The sequence below is a fragment of the Aethina tumida genome, chromosome 6, assembly GCF_024364675.1.
Source record: "Aethina tumida isolate Nest 87 chromosome 6, icAetTumi1.1, whole genome shotgun sequence".
Taxonomy (NCBI): Eukaryota; Metazoa; Arthropoda; class Insecta; order Coleoptera; family Nitidulidae; genus Aethina; species Aethina tumida.
The window spans coordinates 9,108,243-9,128,430 of record NC_065440.1 but is presented as its reverse complement, the minus strand read 5'-3'; the positions used below and the strand labels follow the sequence as shown (position 1 = coordinate 9,128,430).

Below are 20,188 nucleotides of genomic sequence, written 5' to 3'. Positions count from 1 at the left end.
CTAATATCAAAATCACCATTTTTAAATTTTCTAAACCAGTCTTTACAGTGTTTGGTTGAAAGCATGGTCGCCGTAAGCTTCCACAAGCATTCTATGTGATTTTGCAGCAGTTTTCTTTAAATGGTAACAAAAAAAAACAAATACTGACCGCAAATCGATATTTTGAGGCACAAAGTTTGACATGTTTAACGTTGTATAAGATATGTTGAGGGTATGAAATTCGAATTCTTTCAAGTTATAAATATTCCACAGACATAACCAAAACAAACAAACTCAATTACTCGTTTGTATAGTACCAAAACTGAGCGCTAGTACTCTTCTAGGAAAAAAACGGTTTCATATGCATACCCCTGGTAGTAATTAAATTACAGCTCATACCCATTATAATAATGCAATAAAATAGCCAAATGGAAAAACAACAAAGTAGAGACATTAAAAAAGTGTTGAAGTCAAAAAAAATATATTCAGTGCTTCTCAAAAATATCGTGAAAAAGAGACTAGATGCGCCACATGTGGAAAAATTTTTGATGAAGACTGGATTCAGTGCCAGGAACGCTAAGACAAGACCCTTGAAAATTGTGTTTATATAAATACATCAGATAATTATCTTAATTATGATGTAATGCCAAAAAACGTTTGAACCACCATCATTAATTACCATGTTCAAAGCTACCCGCCATTTTATATGATGCCAAATTATTCATAATATATTTCATTAAAAATGTGATGTGATCACATCACACACCACATAATTAATATAAATAAAGAAATTCTTAAATTTGTTTTATCCGACATTGACCCCTTAATTCCTTTTCTTGTTTCCTCATTATATATTATAATTTTGAATAATACAAACTTATATATTTCAAAATTTTAATGTATATTTATTGAAGATTGTGACATTCCTGAAGCATGATTTTCAGTCTCAGTTCGTTATGTTGTTTTTCGTTTTGTACCCTCATCTTAAGGAAATTTAGTTCCTCTTTCTTTTTCTGGTATTCTAATTTTGCCGCCTTCAACCGAATGTTGAATAACTCATCATCGTTAAAGAATTCGGTGCTTCTTCTCTTCCTTCTACTACTCAAAGTAATAGGAGAAAAATTATTATCCTCAGCTAACTCTTGATTGTTGTTTTCACCCGGTGAAATAAATTCTTCATCCTTTATATCCAATTCTTCTTGCACAAGCCCTTCGTTGATTGTCTGCTCATTTAACGTCTCTTGCTTTATATTTACAGGAGTTTGAATTTGAGCCGAGCCTTCATCTTTTTCCGAAAAAATTAGTTGTGAGTATACGTTATTATCCACCGGTGGAGTTACCAACTGCTCTCTTGTTGCATTTTTCTCTGGATGTACTTGAATCAAATATTGAGTTATAGGGCTGCTCGAACTGTGGTCTGTCTTCTCAGACTCCAGATATGTCTGGTATTCGAACTCGAATAGATTTCTGTCTGTACTTTCAGGCTCTGGGATACTAACATTTTTCTCAAGCGGTGATTGGACCTCTTCTTTGCCCATGAACTTATTCACAGGGTCTATAGTGTCAAGGTCATCAGTGAAAATGACATTTACAAGATTTAGATTTTCTAAAGTATGTTTGGATATATTTGAATTATCCATTTGATTTGAAGATGTTGTCCCGTCACATGTATGTTCTGTCGGATGCTTCACTATTTTATTTCCCATGGTATGCATGATCGCTCTGCAATTTCTGGCACTTCGGTTTATGCAGCGCCAATGGGAAACACAACTGGCAGTTATACGGTGTCTCATGTATTCATAACCTTGATAATTCAGTGTTTTGCTTCCGCGGCTACTAAGTCCATATTGAAATAATTCAGACATCCTGGAGTTGTTGGATTAACTTACTGTAACAGGATATTAGAAAGTTATTACATTGTACATTGAAATTGTAACATGAAGATAATTAAGAGGATCGTAAAATTTTCAATAAACAATCAAAAATTTCAAACTCGTGCCCCGTTAATTATTTAAACAAATTATTATAAAAAATCAAATCTTCCACATAACGAAGGCCACAGTTAAATCAATATAAAATTCTTTCAAAAGTAATTTATCTGCCTTTCCTATTATTCCTTTCATATTCTGTGTATGACGTCAAATTTGCATTAAAAAACAGATAATATTTGTTGAGACACATTTGGCCCTAATATGAATGTCATAGGCTAATAAATATGATCATTCAATGTTGAAAAGGTATTGGTCTGTTGAAGAATAAAGAAAAGAAAGATGTAAATCATTTTTAAGTCAATAAATATCCGAGACCATTTAATGATAGCACAAAAAGCTATTAAACCTATAAAATCTGCAAATTTGTGAATAATATAAATATATAAAAACAAACATTACAAAATCTGTGAAGTCAATGAGATGGCCGTCGAAAAAGAAGCTACCTAGATTCAGTAAAATGACATTCTGGTGAGAAATGTAGTGTGGGTGATTTTGTGGGTCTTAGATGAAAAGGGAATACAGAATTATTTTTAGTTAGAAAAAATAATATTTACTTCTGACTTCGGAATAGCAAGTTAAAAATTTCTAAATTAGATAAGAAAAAAAATGGTTGGATAATGTTATTGCTTTGCGAAAGTATTTTTCCGATAAAAAACTTTTTATATTACCAATTTACGTAATTTAAATAGTTCTGTTCACCATTAGTTTATGCATTATTTTATGCAACATACTGTTCAATATTTTGTTTATTTTTATTTAAGATGTTCATTGAATTTAAAGTAAAGTTTCTTGTTCTGTTATTACTTTCGTCAAAACACTATATAAAATAAATGGAAAATTAGGAGAAATTTTAATTCTTCTCAATTGCGAATTTCCTGATGAAAATCTCATAGTAAAACTAGATCTCTTGGTGATAAAACTTTCGCATTTTGCAAACTCATTTTTCTTTACTCTCAACTTTTAAGGACTAAGGAATGATTACGTGATCAACTTTAATAATTAGGAACCTTCGTAGTGTGTGATAAGAAAACAATTATGAAATAATTATAAAAACCAAAAATAATAAAATATGGAAGAATGTAACAAGATCATAGTAATGCAGAGTAATAACACAAATAAAATTAACAAATTTAATATTGTTTACATTTTTGGTATCATCACATCCGTATTTTAAAATATAGATATAAATATAAAAATAGTTTAAAATATATGCAAATAGAATTACAGTGACTATGACTGTCAATATAGTACATCTTGCAATAATAATTATTTATAACTAATCAAATTAAATGAATTTATTTATTCTTCATCGTCATTAGTTATCAACAACAACACAAATTAAAAAATATATATAAACATTGTAACAATCCCCTTACAAACTTACACAAAAGGGTAAAATAATGTAACAAAGAACTAACTTATTGAGCATATTATTCTAACATTTGTTATAGATAAATCTAAAGTAATTTTCGAATGTGTCTCAAACTCACTAATCAGCACTTTAAGTTTAAAAATTCGGATTCTAAAATATACACATTAATAGCTGAACTACATTTACAAAAAAATTATAGGTAAACAAATAAAAAATATAAAAAATTAGAAAAAAGAACATTAAAAGAAGTCCCGTTTTAGAATAAAAAAGCTGATTTGCAAACAAAGACAGACAGACAGGAAGATGAAAAACAATATGTAGTAAGTTTGATAAAAAAGTAGTTTATCTTAAGCCAAGAACTTTAACTGAATAAAGGGTCATATAAGAGCTTCAACATTATCTGGAAGAGCCATCAATTCAACGCAATGAGGAACTAGTGTTGTAATGAAAAAAACTGTAATTTTCTATACAACTATTTATATACAACTCTTAAGGTTAAAGTTGCAACTTCCGTCCGTTGAAATTATCTACAAAATCAGGTCTAATATTATCAGATCGACGAACAATACTTTGTCTAAATCTAAAGAATCTAAAGAATCAAAGTAAAATCAATATCATTCCTAAATTATAACCAAACCAAATTTGTAAATACATACAGTGGTGGAAGAAAATGAAGAATATTTTTAAAAATTGGATTATTATCCCTTGGGATTTTTTCATATCTGTTGTAATGGTGTAAACAAATTCACTAGTTTGTGTTTACAGTCTAGTATACTATTATTGCTGCTCATCATTTTCTGTTTAGTTCTTTTTCTCGGATATGTTTTTTAACTTGGAAAAAAGTATAGAATATTATTTTATTTACGGTTAATTGTTCTTGAATTCTTAACATTTTTGATCGGTTTTAACGTAGTAATACCTAAATACGTTTACTTTTCACTTTAATTTAGGAAAAGGTCGTATGGCAGAACATCTGTGAGACGACCAGTGGGGCAACAATACTATTTTAAATACCAAATTTATACTGTTAAACATGGTGGCGGAAGCATTGTCGTTTGGAGATACGTTCCTCGATCCAAAGATGGACCCTTGATGCAAGGGAAGGATAAAATGGATCGTTTTCAATAGAGGGACATATTGGAAAACACAATGTTTCCATTGTCGAGGAAGAGGTGCCACATCGTTGGTTATTTCAATAAGACGATCCCAAACACACATCTAAAATTATTAAGGAGTGGCTTCTAAAGGAAAATTTAACTGTACTTGAATGGTCGGCATTCGGCGTCGCAGTCGAACAAAAAACATTAAGAACAAACAAGAACTTCTTTAAACTATACAGGATCAGTAGCAATAAATTCCTGTTAACACATTGGAGAAACTGGTAGATTATATGCTTAAAAATAACAAATCAAAGGTTACGTCACAAAATATGGAGATATTTGAGATATTTTTAACTAAAACTATGCTCGTTAGTGACAGCGATTTAGGCAATCGCCTCCTTCCTCAGAAACTAGGTATTTCGTCGCTAAAAGCACGACAAACCGTACCGAAATAGTTGTATTAAATTATTAAGATATCTCTAGCATGAACCCATGAAACCAAGTGTAATTTGCAGTATGATAGACAGTAACTAAGGAGTCTACTTGAAACGAGACACGATTTTACATACTAATAACTAACAGTTAAATACAGTGATGGAAACTACCGGTCAACATCCCTCATATACACATGTAATCAGAGTTGCCTAAGTATTAAAATAAAATTAAAATTTGTAATAAAAATTGGTTATTAAAAAATAGTCAATAGCACGAATACAATAGGTACTCAAATTAATACAGAAAATAATAAGTATACATATAAATTTATCACACCCACAGAAATGTGGATGTGATAAATTTATAAAACTTCAAAGGTATTTTTCTACATCTATTTGACAATAAAATTATGATATGGACTATTTAAGTTTGAATGATGCACTAAATATAATAGTTCTAAAGGCTAGGTTACACATGCAAAATGTGAAACATTAATTAAACGAAGACTTTCTTATGTTACAATAAAATGTGTATCTAAATTAAATAATATGTAAATGATTATTCCTTTCATTAATTTTAATCAATATTAAAATATTATGATTCTATTATATATAATAATCAACAGAGAATTTCTAAAAAAATTAATGCACACAAACCTTCAATAATTTAACATTGAATGGATTATGGTATCACTTCTAGTCTTCTTAAACACCTTCAGTTTAATTGAAATGTCTCTTAAACCACAATCTAAAAAATAAAAAAATTATTAAATATTCTGACTGTTTAATAAAATTGTCTGATTTACAACATATTCTACACCTCTGGATGAGAGTAATATAAATATTAATCATGTGATAAAGTGATGTGATTCTACTAACCTAAAAACTGAGTGGTGGATTAGATTCTTACGAACCATTCGCGTGGAAAGTCCTTTTTTATGACACCCGTTTTCTTGCTTTGGTTCATCAAAATCACTGAAAATCCTAAAAATAAACATAGATCATCCAAGTAACAGTAAACCAGACTGCGTAACCGCCATTTTACGGGGGCTTTCAAGAAGAATGCTCAATCATCAATATTTGAATTTCTGCGCATGTAGTAACAGATACATTTTAATGCCGCGTATCGACGCGGAGCGAACAAACCGATGTCGGTATTCCGACGCGCGACAAACAGTCCGATTATTCGATTCTTGACCGCCGCGAATGTGCTCTTTGTTATACCTGGAGTACAATGTTTAACGAAAAATCTCGTAATTATAAATATATGATTACTGGTGAGTATATTGTTATTATTATTAAAATAATTATCAAGTTTATTGTTATAAAATTATTATTATTATAGGAATTATATGTGTGAGCACACTTCTACATGTTCATACGCATTTTTAATCATATGTAATTAATCATTGGCATATTCTCATTTAGGATTTTATAAATATTAAAAATTTCTAAAATTGATATGCTATTTATAAAATGACAATTGGTAATGGCTATTTAACTAGATTTGTTCGTTAATTTTTTGACCAATAGCAGCAACGCAGTATTTAAATATGGCGCGGGCTTCTATTCAAAGGTGCCGGGAGGATGGAATGGAGTTAATAAATAAAATGGTTTAAAATTTTTGTTTTTGGTAAGCTATTTCTTATATTTCTTAATAAATAAAATCATAGCTGGATACAATGTTTTGTAATTCAATAATTTAGTACTTAAGATGTTTACTTTACATTACAATTATTTTAGAAATAAAAAAACCTCAAATTTAAATAAGATGCTTTATATATTAATATACTCTTCTTTCTTTTATATCTGTTGAATAAATTAATGTTATTTTGTAGGTTAAATAGTCTGCCGGACCACTGATTTAATCAGAATAGACTTGGCACTGGTATGATAATCTTATTATATATATTATTAAAAGTGTGTATTCTATAATATTCGAAAAAAATCTACTGACCAATCTGCTTTTTCCTTTGGAACCGTATCAATGTTTCGTGAGGTGTTTTTCTGAGCATTTTACTCAGCTTGGTGGGTCATTGCAATTTTTTGAGCCGTGTCCAAAGTTTTGGCATCTGTGCTGCTTAGCTATTTTCTTAGGTGTGTCTTGTCATTTTATAGTTCCTGGACTTTTTCTTCTAGCTCGCAGGTTTTTTCTAATAGTTTCTCCACTAATTCTTCTCCTGTTGGTGCTGTTAAACATATCAAGTATTAGCCCGTCAATAGATATTAAAAAGCGGCCAAATTCTCTCATTCTTTTTAAATGATTTTCCTCATTTGTTTTCTTTCGGCTTTCAACATTTTCAATATTTTCTTGAAAGAAAAAAACAAATAATTTACCAATTTGATATAAATATTTCTTTTAAAACGTGTTATTTACAAATTCATTGTGACGTCCTACTTTTTATATATACAAGTAAAATTTTCTAATCGAATAGAATCTGTTATTTGCTCAATCCACGTAATCTCATGTCCAATGTTTATCTTCTGTTTTCTTATAAGCTCCTCAAAACATTTTCCTCTCATTTCTATTATAACATTCTCTTTCATCAAATTTCTGCAACTATACCTTTTTATTACTCTTACCTCTCTATTCCTTCCTTAATCTGCTTTTCTATTTGTTCTTCTTTCATGTCTATTTTTATCCCTGTGATCCTAATTTTCTTTTTTTTATTTCTTTATTTCCTGTTTATATTCCTTCTCTATCCTCACTGTTATTTGCTCCGTAATTTCCACTTTATTCCCTTTAATTATCATCCTATTCCATTTATTTTTGCTGTTTCCATTTCATGAATTTTCATGTCCTTTATTTTATCAACCATCTCTCTGTTTCCTCTAATATCTTTGAAATCCACAAATGTTTGTATCTTATTTTCTCTCCTTTTTTGTATTACCTTTTCTTCTGCATTGTTTTTTACTTCTCTTCTATTCTTTCTTCTTCTCTTCTATTCTTTCTTCTTACTTTCTCCGTGTAGCTTATCTTGCTTGTAGTCTCTAAGTGGATAGTGGAAATCTCGTTACTCCATTCATGCACGTCACCTATTAGATGTGGCGGCGAATTCTCTCCTGATGTGCTATTGGGTACCTCTGCAGAATGTGAGATAGACATTCAACTCTATTACAGTTGAAATAGATAAAATTAATTCATCAGAAGATGATTCAATTAATTTGAAAATTCTATTAGAGAAAAGATAAGGATGGTGCGTCTAAGGTCAGGAATACCTAGACCATCATCCTTAATAGAAGAGTGCAAGAAAGCATTAGGAATATGAAGAGGAAGATGAAGAGCTTTTTTAACAAATAATTTAATTAAACGATCAAAACTAGATAGCGTTTTGCCATCAATACTAAAATTTTGAAGGGTGTATTGAATTTTAGGAATAATAGCATTTTTAAGGATCGAAAGTTTTTGGTCAGGCTTAAGTGGCGCATAGCTTGTGTTATCCAACCATATTGAGAGATTGTGGGGTGTTGATTTTAGAACCCCCCTAATGCCAAACCTATGACCAAGATACTTCAAAATTTCATCATTAGGAGACGGTAATTCAAAAATTCCCCCATAGAAGAGATAGAGAAGAGTAAAAGGATATAAAGAATTAGAAGGGTGATCGACGTTAGAAGTTAAGACACGTTTTCTCGCAATTCTTAGATAATCGAGATAGATGAGTTCTTCTCAACGATATCTGATTTGATGTTTAGGACTCTAGGATGTTCCATAACCACAGATTCTGGAGTTTTACCAATAACATTCTGAAGGTCAGCGGTATATTCCAGCGAATGCATCGACGCTCATGTTGACGAACACCTGCAAAAGAATTGAATGGTTTACCATTTAAGAATTTACAAGATGATGATGTGTTTTTAGTTTAGACTATTATTGTCTAATACATGAGTAGATTCACCCAGAAGGCTTTTTCCAGGTTTAACAATCTTACTCTTATGTTTAGCTTATTCTATGAATAGGATTTGGTGTTATTCTCGAGACATTAAAATAAGTTTAAAAAGTTTAATTAACGATATAAACACTCCAAAAGAAGGAAGCAGATCTTTTTTCTGATGTAGGACTCAGGTGGATTAAAGATGATGAGTTGTCAATAAATGATGTTTCCCTTTGGCTTAATATGAAACAATATTATTCCTTCCAGTATTCTTGGAAATAGTATCTAAATCAAAAGTATTCAAATTACGATAATGAAGATGTTTTATCAAAATAGATCCAGTTTATCAAACTATATCAAGATAGGTTTGTCTTCTTCTTCTTTAATTTGATTTATACTATAAATTGATGATTAATCTAATGGAAATTACTCCCAATAGTAGACGAAATTGTTTATCCACCGAATTAAACCCACTTATCAATTATTATCTAAATAGTCTATTCTTCTTCTTCTTATCTTAATTTAAAGTTTATATCACAAATTGATGATTAAACTACTGGAACTCACTCTCAATATTTATGTATAAATTATAAAATTATTGTAAATTATTGGGGAATGAAAAGATTCCTTCAGAGGAGGTAAAGCTTGCCCTCCTCAACGAGGCTGAAAGGAGAAGAGTCAAGGGTACATACGACAGACAGACAGGAGGAAAAAAGCAAAGCCGATGAAGGACGAACACATCGTGTGCTACGAAGGCAAGGAACTCGGTCATCGCCGTCCAGAATGTCCCCAGTGGAAGAAGGCGCAGTCGACAGATGGCGGCAATGGTGGCGACCCAAGAAGTGCCGGTCGAGGACCATTACTACCTCGGAGTCGCAACTTTTATTATTACTATTATTTTTTTTATTTTACAATCTTAATTTATTTTACTATATTTATTTTATTTTATTATATTATTGTTTATATAGAGACATAAATATAAAAATCGCAATGTGCTCATGAACATTATAAATTGTGTGTTTTTTATTATAAAATATTAATGTATTATTTTAATATTCTTATTCGCCTTTTTTTATTAAAATTATTCCCCTTTATAACGTTCCTAATTATTAAATATTTTCTAAATTTATTTAATAATGTAATTTTGATTAAATACTAAATTATCAAAGAAATGTGGAGTAAATAAAAAATTAAGTATGATTCGCCGAATTTTATCTTTTTTAGAATTCAACCACTTAAATGACAAAAGTTATACATGAAAACCAAAATAAATTACATAGAGATTTTTTAATAACATCTTTCTCTACATAATTTATTAAAACTGAAATCTGGCAACTATGCGATAAAAAATCTCTTAAACTGAGGATTTCAAGTCAATATGAGTATGTACTAAAAATATTCTTTATAGTCATAGATTCTGTAAAATTACCTTATCGGTTTGTAATATAGTTTTTTCGACTATTTAAAAAAAATATTATTTTAAAATAAATATATTCTGCTATGTTCCAACTACAAAGAAAACAAATAACTGTTTGGAAACTACAATTATTTGGAATGGCTAATGCAATCAGATAAAAAATTTTAAAAACAGTTTTACAAATGAATTGATTTATTTATTCATTTGTAATATTGCTTTTCCATCAATTAAGAATGTGTACAATTTAATTTCTGAAAACTAGTTATTGTTTATAATCGACATTTACAGTCAAATTTCAAAAAACAATATTTTAATTGTTGTTGTTGTGATGAAAAAAATTGTTATATATAAATATAAATCCTTTTTGACGATGTTTTATCTAAATTCTGTTATAAAAATTCTACATTTTTTACAGTTTACTTACACTTCTTTTTCCCAAAATCTTGATGTCTTAGATGAATTTTATACATAATTCCCTAAAAATAGACAATATTATTTGCTTAAGGTTTCTTGTTAAACTTTTTAACTGTGTAATTGTTTTAGTGGTCATAGAAATTAAATTTATTGCTTTTTAATTGTTTACTCATCCCTTTCTAAAATTGTATTTTTTCAGTTTTGCGATTTTTTTTAACGAAAAGAAAAAGTTTATAATTTCTAAAATCTTACTGACGATTATTCGTTAATATTCTAAAATATTAGAAATGTTTGCAAAATTTACATTTTTGTTAGTCTAATTTTATATTGATACTATCTCGAATTTTTGTTACTCATTGACTAATTTTTTAATTAAATTTGATACAAAATTTACACTTTCCTAACATTTTTATATTATCAAATAAGTTAACAGATATTCTTCTATAACAAAGACGTTGAAGTTTTCAAATATTTATGATTTTGTATTATCTCTAAGCAGTGATTTCTTAATTTTTATGATTTATTTGAATCCAGATAAAAATCAAGGAAATATTAGTAGAATTTCTAATCAGATTTGATAATTTTAAGGTAATTTTGTAATATCATTAACTTGTTTCTTCAAAATTATCCTTTATATCATTATTAAATAGAATTGTTGATTTTGGGATGAGCCAAAGATTTATTCAACTTTACCAAAATTAAAGGTTTCTTAGCATAATTTTTTTTCTCTAATTAGTTTTGAATTTAAGTTTCTATTTCTATAGAGAAAGTGAATAAGTTACTATAACTACTGATTATAACTATTACATGATATACGAAAATGTCGTTATCTTCTGAACTTGCGTATTCGACCTCTTCATCTTCATATCAGCTCTTGTACAACGCTTCTTGATAGTGACCCAGGGGGGGGGCAAGCGAATTGGAACGGAGGGGCAACAGCCGATCATAGATGTTCAGCATCGTCGAAAAGGCACGACCTTTATGTCTGGTGTTGTAGGGATTTTTAATGTTTAATTTTATAAATTTTAGTCAGAGGAAATAATTTACTAGATTTTAGAATGGTGAAAATTCAGTAGTTTTTAGGTTAGGCAAAAACTAGAACTAGAAATTTTGGTTACATGAACATTAATAATACTAATAGAAGTAGAAAGAACTATGAATTTTCTTTAACAAGTGGAACAAGAAAAAGACTTATTCTTAAAATTGAAATTTTTAACATTAATAAGATATTTGTTAGAACATTTAGAATAACTACAATATTTACTATTATAACCAAAAATTAGAGATTGCTGAGAAAAATCCGTTACAAAATTTATTATATTATATTAAGAACTTTATGAAATTTGGCAAAAATAATAACTGAATAGCAAAAATGAAATGAATTAAGAAAACATTTTATATTAAATTCAATGATTACTATAAAAAATAATACACAATAACAAATACAAACAATTAAATTATGTATATAAAAAGATTCTTACCAGAAATATACTTTTTTAATTGTACTAACATTCTTCGACCACGCTCATTTCTCCAACCTAAAAACTACTGAATTCTCGCCATTCTAAAATCTAGTAAATTATTTCCTCTAACTAAAATCACTAAATATTCCCTGTACAACTTGGAAATTTTTGAGGAATTCATAGAAAACCTAAGAAGTACCAACCCAATGTTATAAACAAGAAACATTACTGGGCACGATCTCGGGATGCAGCGATGTTGCCATTTTGAAGGCGGTGTTGCCATTTCTTACAGACTACAGATATCTTTTTGTCCACCTGTCACTTTCTATTTAAAATTTATATTAAATGAGTATAGGTTAGGTTTTTCTGATATATATAAAAATAAAACAATATATTTTGTATAATTTTATTATATATTCATGATAAAAACATACAAATTAAAAATATATATATATATTATATATAAATATAATATAATATAAATTTTATAATAATATAATATAATCATCATATCACTTCTACACTCATCCAAACTAAAACTGTAATATAATAAATATAACTAATGTAACTGCTGTAGAAGTAACTTTCTCTATTTTGCAATAACTAAGCAGGAAGCATGAAATGAATTAATACCAATGAATCTGTACTTCACATTCAATTAATGAAAATAAACGAACATATTGACTTTACGGTTTATAAAATAACAAACACAAACAATTAAATTACGTAAGTCGGTTATATAAAAAGTTTCTTACCAGAAATATATTTTCTTAAAGCAAAAACATCATCTGACCGTCTTCTATAACCTATAGCGTCCATGACTCACTATTCTGAAATCTAGTAAATTATTTTCTCTAACTAAAGTCACTAGATATTCCCTGGTCATCCCGACAATTTTGGGGAATTTTTACTACCAATTTATAAAATCAAATATTATAAATCCCTAACGTATCCCGAGACAAAAAGGTCGTGCCTTTCCGGCGATTCCGAACGTCCATGATCGGCTGTTGCCCCTCCGTCCCTATTCGCTTGGCCCCCCCTGGAGGAATTTCCATTACCAATTTATAAAATTAAATATTAAATATCCCTACAACCCCAGACATAAAGGTCGTGTCTTTTGGACGATTTCGAACGTCCATCATCGGCTGTTGCCCCTCCGTCCCTATTCGCTTGGCCCACCCTTTAGTGACCATTGTTGCCACTTGCTTCAGAATCACCAACCTTAATTCTAAACTAAAAACTATGCAACCTTCCAATCACACTTCCAACATTCCCTCTCGATTCAACAATGTTACAAACAAAAAATACATAATAAAAAAATATATTTTGAATCGTTTAACTTACACTTATATTAATTAACATAAGATTATTTCTATGTTTTTCAAAATTTGCTCTACATATGGATTTCGTGAATATGTCTGCTACATTATCATTTGATTGAATATATTGAATGTCAATGACTTCATTAATAATCAAATCTTTAATGAAATGATGTTTTATGTCAATATGTTTAGCTAGTTTGGAATTATGATGATTGCTACTGATTATCTATTATCACAGTACATAACTGGATTGACATTAATCTGTAAATCTTTACAGATGCCTGTTAAATTAATTACAACTTTTGCTGTGAGTGCAGCAGTGATTAATTCTGATTCAGGAGTAGATATGCAATTTTGTTTCTTAGATGTCTAGTTTATACAGTCATTGCCGTAAAAAATAACTCGTCCGCTTACACTTCATTTATCTGTATTGTCAGATGCTCAGTCTTTATCGGTGTATGCAATTAAATTTGTATTGCCTTTTTTTAAACTAAGTTAAAATGTCGAGTTTGTTTTAAATAACGAATGATCTTTTTTTCAGACTATTTTAGCAATTTTAAGAATTTTACTCCCTCTGGAGGATAAATAACTACATTTCTCATTTTTATGTCGCCATTTAAAAAGGCTACAGGAATGTCTAACTGTCTAATTTTATAATTGTTTTGATTTGCATATGAAAAGACAATGTCACAGTTGCAATTCTTGCAACAAGAGCATATAGTGGTTCGAACATACCTGTTCTTGTTGAAACCCTTTTGCCACGATTCATACCTTTTTTGTGCCATCTTCTTTGATTCGGAAAATCCATTTTGTTTCGATTGGTTTAACTTTTATGTCATAAGTTTCTTTCCAAGTTTCAAGTTCTTCATGAGCAGTTTTAATAGTTTTCATCCATTCATTGATTATCTGGGTTCCACAACTTTTGTCAATTCCACTTCATTTCCGTCAATGGTGATGTTCTCTGGATTGGACAGTCTTCTTTTCTGAATTGCCTGACATTTTTCGGAATTTATCTGGATCTGGAGACGTCTTTGAATGATTCCTGTCTTTCGATGACTAGCGCAGTGTCATTGGGCAGTGCAAGTCTGGTCAGTAAGCCGACTCCATCATTTGGAGTGTTTCAGTCAAACCTGTAAGCGTGGAAGCCTGAAAAAGCTAGTTTATTATTTAGAATGCACTTCGTTTCTTGGAGGCACAGGATATCTGGAGAGTGTTCTTTGACGAGATCGTCATGGATAGTTTTTCTTGAATTGAATCTATTTATGTTTCCGAAAATGATTTTCATCTTTTACGGTTTTGTACTATTCATTAAGCTTTTTGTTGGCCAGGGCTTCTCGGATTATTCTTTGAATATCCGGCATGATGGTTTTAGTTAGTTGTTCTACGTGAGAGTCTACCTTGGAACGTCTCTCGGTTTCTGGTCGCTTTAATCCATATAAATATTTTAGCAATTTCAAGAATTTTTGTGTCTTTACTCCTTCTGGAGGATAAATATCTACATTTTTCGCTTTTATGTCGCCATTTAAAAAGGCTACAGGAATGTCTAACTGTCTAATTTTATAATTGTTTTGATTTGCATATGAAAAGACAATGTGATAGTTGCCATTCTTGCAACAGGAGCATATAGTGGTTCGAACATACCTGTCCTTGTTGAAACCCTTTTGCCACGATTCGTGCCTTTTTTGTGCCACCTTCTTTGATTCGGAAAATCCATTTTATTTCGATTGGTTTAACTTATGTGTCATAAGTTTCTTTCCAAGTTTCAAGTTTTTCATTAGCAGTTAATTTTGTTTTAATAGTTTTCATCTATTCATTGGTTATCTGAGTTCCACAACTTTTGTCCATTCCACTTCATTTCCGTCAATGGTGATGTTCTCTGGATTGGACAGTCTCCTTTTCTGGACTGTCTGACATTTTTCGGAATTTGTCTGGATCTGGAGACGTCTTTGGATGATTCCTGTGTTTCAATGACCAGCGCAGTGTTATCGGCGTACTGTTTGTGGGGCAGTGCAAGTCTGGATTATTCTTTGAATATCCGGCATGATGGTTTTAGTTAGTTGTTCTACGTGAGAGTCTACCTTGGAACGTCTCTCGGTTTCTGGTCGCTTTTTTGTGTTTTCCTTGTGGGCAGTTGTTTCTTTCTTTTGGGATTCCGTTTCTTTCTGAGACACAGCCCGTTTACTTTCTGAGGCCTTTGTCTCCTCTTTTTTCTTATTTAGGGCAGGGTAACTGGCTGGTTGTTTCATCCCTTGATTAAGCTTTTGATTCTTTATCCATTATGAAGACATAAAGTTTTGATTTTATTATATTTTTGATAAAAATGTACTAGTTTGTCTTGATAAACGTTTAGGCATTTGACAGTAGTTGTTTGTCAATGTCAAAAGAGGATTTTCAATTTGATTGTTTTATTTGTTGTTTCAAAATTTTTATTTTTTATTTACACATGATTTATGAAATTAAAATCTATTTTTATTTCCAGATGTACTGCATCAGTTCTCCAATAACAGGTTCGGATAAATCTCACAAATTTTTAAATAATTGTACAGATGGTTGCTTGACAAGATGACGGTGATAATAATAATAAATTTTATTTATGTAAATAGGCACAACAACAAATAAATATATATATAGTATATATTTCGTTAGTAGAATCTTATTAACGTTTAACAAAAGATATACACATATACAAGACTTGATTCCCAAATTTAAAGACATTTATTTACTTTGGATCGTTTAGATTCCAGTTCAAGTAAGAAATTATCAATTGTTTTGTTCCACGATTTTGGAGTTTATTTTCTTTTTACGTTGGAATAATTAATTTTCATTCCAGTGGTTCATCTTGCAGCCGCTTCAAAATTCAGGTGTCCTGTTCTCCTGTGCCATATTTCACAGTCATCGTCCTTCACGTTGAGATTTGCAAGGGTATGTACGTAGGGATGGGAAATTTTGTCGATCACATATGATCCTAAGTATAACGGACAAGTCTGGAACTCATCTCGGTGTCCAGTACTCTTCCGAATGTCCATGTAACCATGATCACTGCTTTTTCAATTTGTTCAACATCACGTTGAGAATCAGCCAGGTTCAGGGTTTAGTTTTAATTTCCATTTTTTCAAATATTCCACAATTCTGTGAAAATGTTTTTGGGTTATATTGCTTGTTAAGTAATATATTTTCGGTGTTTGGAGAAAAACTCAGCCTTGGTAATTTTAATAATTTATTCACTAAAGATTAGCACCAATAATATTTAATTGACCACGTGTCTGAAAGTAATACTCGTGATTGTTTTATATTATTGTCAAATAAGGTATTTGTTTTTTTATAATCGCTTCATCTAATGAACATCCAGATTTGAAGACTTTAAGATTTACTTGGGGTTTCTAATGAGTACTTCCTATAAAAATGTATCAGGGATGGAGAAGACTGGGATGCTGATATAATATTTTGGGAGGGTAATTGATGGGATTGAACTCATTGTATATTGGAACTAGGAACAAATGATGAATTTACAATAGGAGGCGCATACATTTTTTTTTGCTGAAGCCTGTCAGCTTTGAACATTATTTTTAAAATCTCTTCTTGTACAATTATCCGTAGTTTATTCTGTTTCTTCCTCTGATCATGCCAAGAGATACATATTCAAATGTTTATTCATAAATAAATTAAAACATTATTATCTTAGGATATATATAAAATATTGTTCATAGATGCTTGAAACAGAATTGGAATGGTTTGCAATTGCAGAAGAATATGATCGGCTGTGTAAATATTAAACCACAACAACAGACATATTTTTGCCACGTAACCAATGCATGATTTATGTTTTATTTTTTTCACGTTTTGGATATTTTCTGATCCTTTTATTGTAACACACAACAGACCGAAATTTCCTCCACAAATTAAAATGTGTTTTTGCCTTGATTACGAGCGAACACTTCAACTTCCCGTTGCAACTCTGCCAACTTCATCAGATCACAGGATAATTGTGTGTACGCTCCCCAGGCGCCAGTCAAAGATGGAGTGTTGTCTTCCTTTAGTAGCATCATGTCCCCTTCTTTTAGGTGATGAGTTGTTTGGAACCATTTCTTTCGACTTTGAATTTCTACAATGTAGTCACGACTCCATCTTTTCCAAAAATCTTGTCCAAGTCCTCCAAGTATTGGTATTGGTCGTTTCCTTCTTCTATACAAAAGCATTTCAGTATTTGCTCAAACCACCTTCCAGACATTTGTGAAGGAAATGGTTTTGATGAATTTTGTTTCAGTTGGAGCATCTGCAGATGTGAAAGTGATTGATATTGGACTGCTGGTCACTGTCAACTACTGCTTTGGACTTAAAGAGTTGAATATTACAGTCCTTTTAAACAAACGTTGAAACTGAGCATGTTTCTGGAATTTTCATTGGGTTTATTAAGATTTGTGCTTCACAAATTGTCCACAAGGTATAAAACAAGGTATTTACAAATTATTGTTTTTTCATCAATATCAAGTATCTATGTTATTTATAACCGCATATTGTCGATTAACTTCTGAAGTAATGAGGTTTGTATGGGAATTTAAAATGGTCAGAAAAAGATTAGTTCGGGAGTCCTTTAAGGGTAAGGAAAATAAACGATATAGTTTAAACGAGTCAATTTGAACTGTAGGAATATTTAGAACAAATATTACTTTAAATTTTAATTGATATAGGTTGTGTTACAGAAGGATGCACAATAATCGCAAAAATTAAGCGATTTAGGATATTGTAGTCTTCTCCATTAATAAAATGTAGTGTTTCAAATAATTGTTCACAAAGACACTTTACTTTTTACTTCGAATAAATTCATTTTATCGTTATATTTGAAATCATGATGTCAATAATTTTATATCTTTGTGTAAAAAGTTTCTTCATCAATTTGGAGTTTTTGAATTTTTAAAATTTCGGATTGTTGAGGTAGTAATAAATATCTGATTTTTCATTAAATTTTCAATATGTTTTTCATTTCGTTCTATTTGGTTAATACTTTTGTAATAATATTCACCATCTGATGGATCTACGTTTCTTGAAAAGGCTTTCCAAAATGATGCCAATTCCGTTAATTAATCTTCTTTTATTTCTATCTTAATAATATTCAGTATCTGGTCTAATTTCATTAAATTTATCTAATTTCTTTAATTACTCTGTCTAAAACAAAAGTATGTGGTCCAGTTTCCGAAATAAAACACAACATGTGGGTCTATTGGGTATCTAAGGAATCTTTTGAGGATTGTAATTTTATCTCATTTCTATCAAAAACTTCTTTAATAAAATCAATATCTCTATGTATGTTACAATTAATTTCCATTGATTGTTTGAAATTTTAATAATTTGTTCATAATAGTAATAAATACGTAGTGTGATTTGGAAATTATCAGCTATTAAGTCTTGATACTTTGATAAGAATATCGGGCCAAAAAACAAAAGTTATCGTTAGTTTTCTTCAATTATTAGACGGGTTTATCGAATCTTATTTTGGCTTTTTTCCTTTGATCTTTCTGTATTTAAGTAAGTAGTTCTATGTTTTAATTAATTTGCATATTGTAAGGCTAGCTTTTATTGAAAAAAAATACATGTGGATAACTCAACGAGGTTGACTACACACTGACAGTTAATCTTCTTTTTCTACTTTTCCGGGATATTGCGGTTCCATGTTTTCAACTGGGGTAGGCAACCCAGATTACGCAATATGCGATTACAATACACCCATACCTCGCTATACGGCCGCTCTTTATACGGCATTTCGCTATAACGGCCTTCTTCAATTAAGACACGTTTTCGATATACGGCCTAAAATGTTTCGCTATAACGGCAAAAAAAATATTGCACAAGTGCAATTTCGATGCACACACTTTTCTATTTCCTCTTGTTTACGAGCGTTATTCAGTATGTGCTTATAAAGGTTTAGACTTGTCTGTGAGTGTTTTATATACATATTTATTACTATTATTTACTTATTATTATTTTGCTACAACAGCTCTGATCCAACCAATGGATCAGGGTGCAATAGCCACTTTTAAAGCATATTACCTACGCCGAACTTTCCGACAACTTATAAGGGAAATCGATGGTAAATCTTCAATTAAAAACTCAACTCAACATCAAGGATGCCGTTGACAGCATCAGTGAATCATGGAAGGAATTAAAATTAACAACAATGAACCATGCTTGGAAAAAAAATATGGCCAGAATGTGTAAAAAGTACTGATGCAGAAGCTAATTTCCTTCCTGAAATTAGGCAAAACATTTTGGATCTAGCACATGATCTCGGCTTTGAAGGTTTGAACGAACGTGATGTGCTTGATCTACTTGAAGCCGATAGGGAACCCCTTTCATATGAGGAACCCATTCAGTTGCAAGCAGAACCGGCATTTGATGAAGAGACTGAACCTGTTGTATCCAAACAGTTAACATTAAAACATTTGTCGAAAGCTTTTTCCTATTTCGAACAAGGAATAAACATCCTCCTTGAAAACGATCCTGATGTCGAACGTAGCGCTAAAGTTTCTCGAGGAATTAACTGTTATAAATCACTGAAGAACGAAATAGATAATAAGGCAAGACAAAGAACGTTGGACAATTTTTTAAACCAGACCCATCCGTACCAGTGAAAAATGATGATATGCAGGTTACCATTTCTTCATCGTCTTCATATTAAAGCTATTTAAAAAAATATGTATACATACATATATTGTATGTAACATGAAGTTGTTTCATTTTTGTTTATAGATTATTGGAATCTGTTATTATTTTATGCACAAATGTACTAGTTATGTATGTATTTTTGATTTAAATGGAATAAAAAG

The 20,188-nt window shown here is 30.4% G+C and overlaps 1 protein-coding gene across 1 annotated transcript; it reads right to left on the bottom strand.

Moving 5' to 3' along the window:
- Window positions 1-856: 856 nt before the first annotated feature.
- Window positions 857-5,911, bottom strand: LOC109607154 (uncharacterized). The gene is made up of 3 exons (XM_020023678.2): window positions 5,756-5,911; window positions 5,534-5,624; window positions 857-1,867 (listed from the first exon to the last, which is right to left on the bottom strand). Exon 3 carries the CDS (start codon window positions 1,842-1,844, stop codon window positions 885-887), a length of 960 nt encoding a protein of 319 aa, XP_019879237.1. The 5' UTR covers window positions 1,845-1,867; window positions 5,534-5,624; window positions 5,756-5,911; the 3' UTR covers window positions 857-884.
- Between the last annotated feature and the right edge of the window lie 14,277 nt (window positions 5,912-20,188).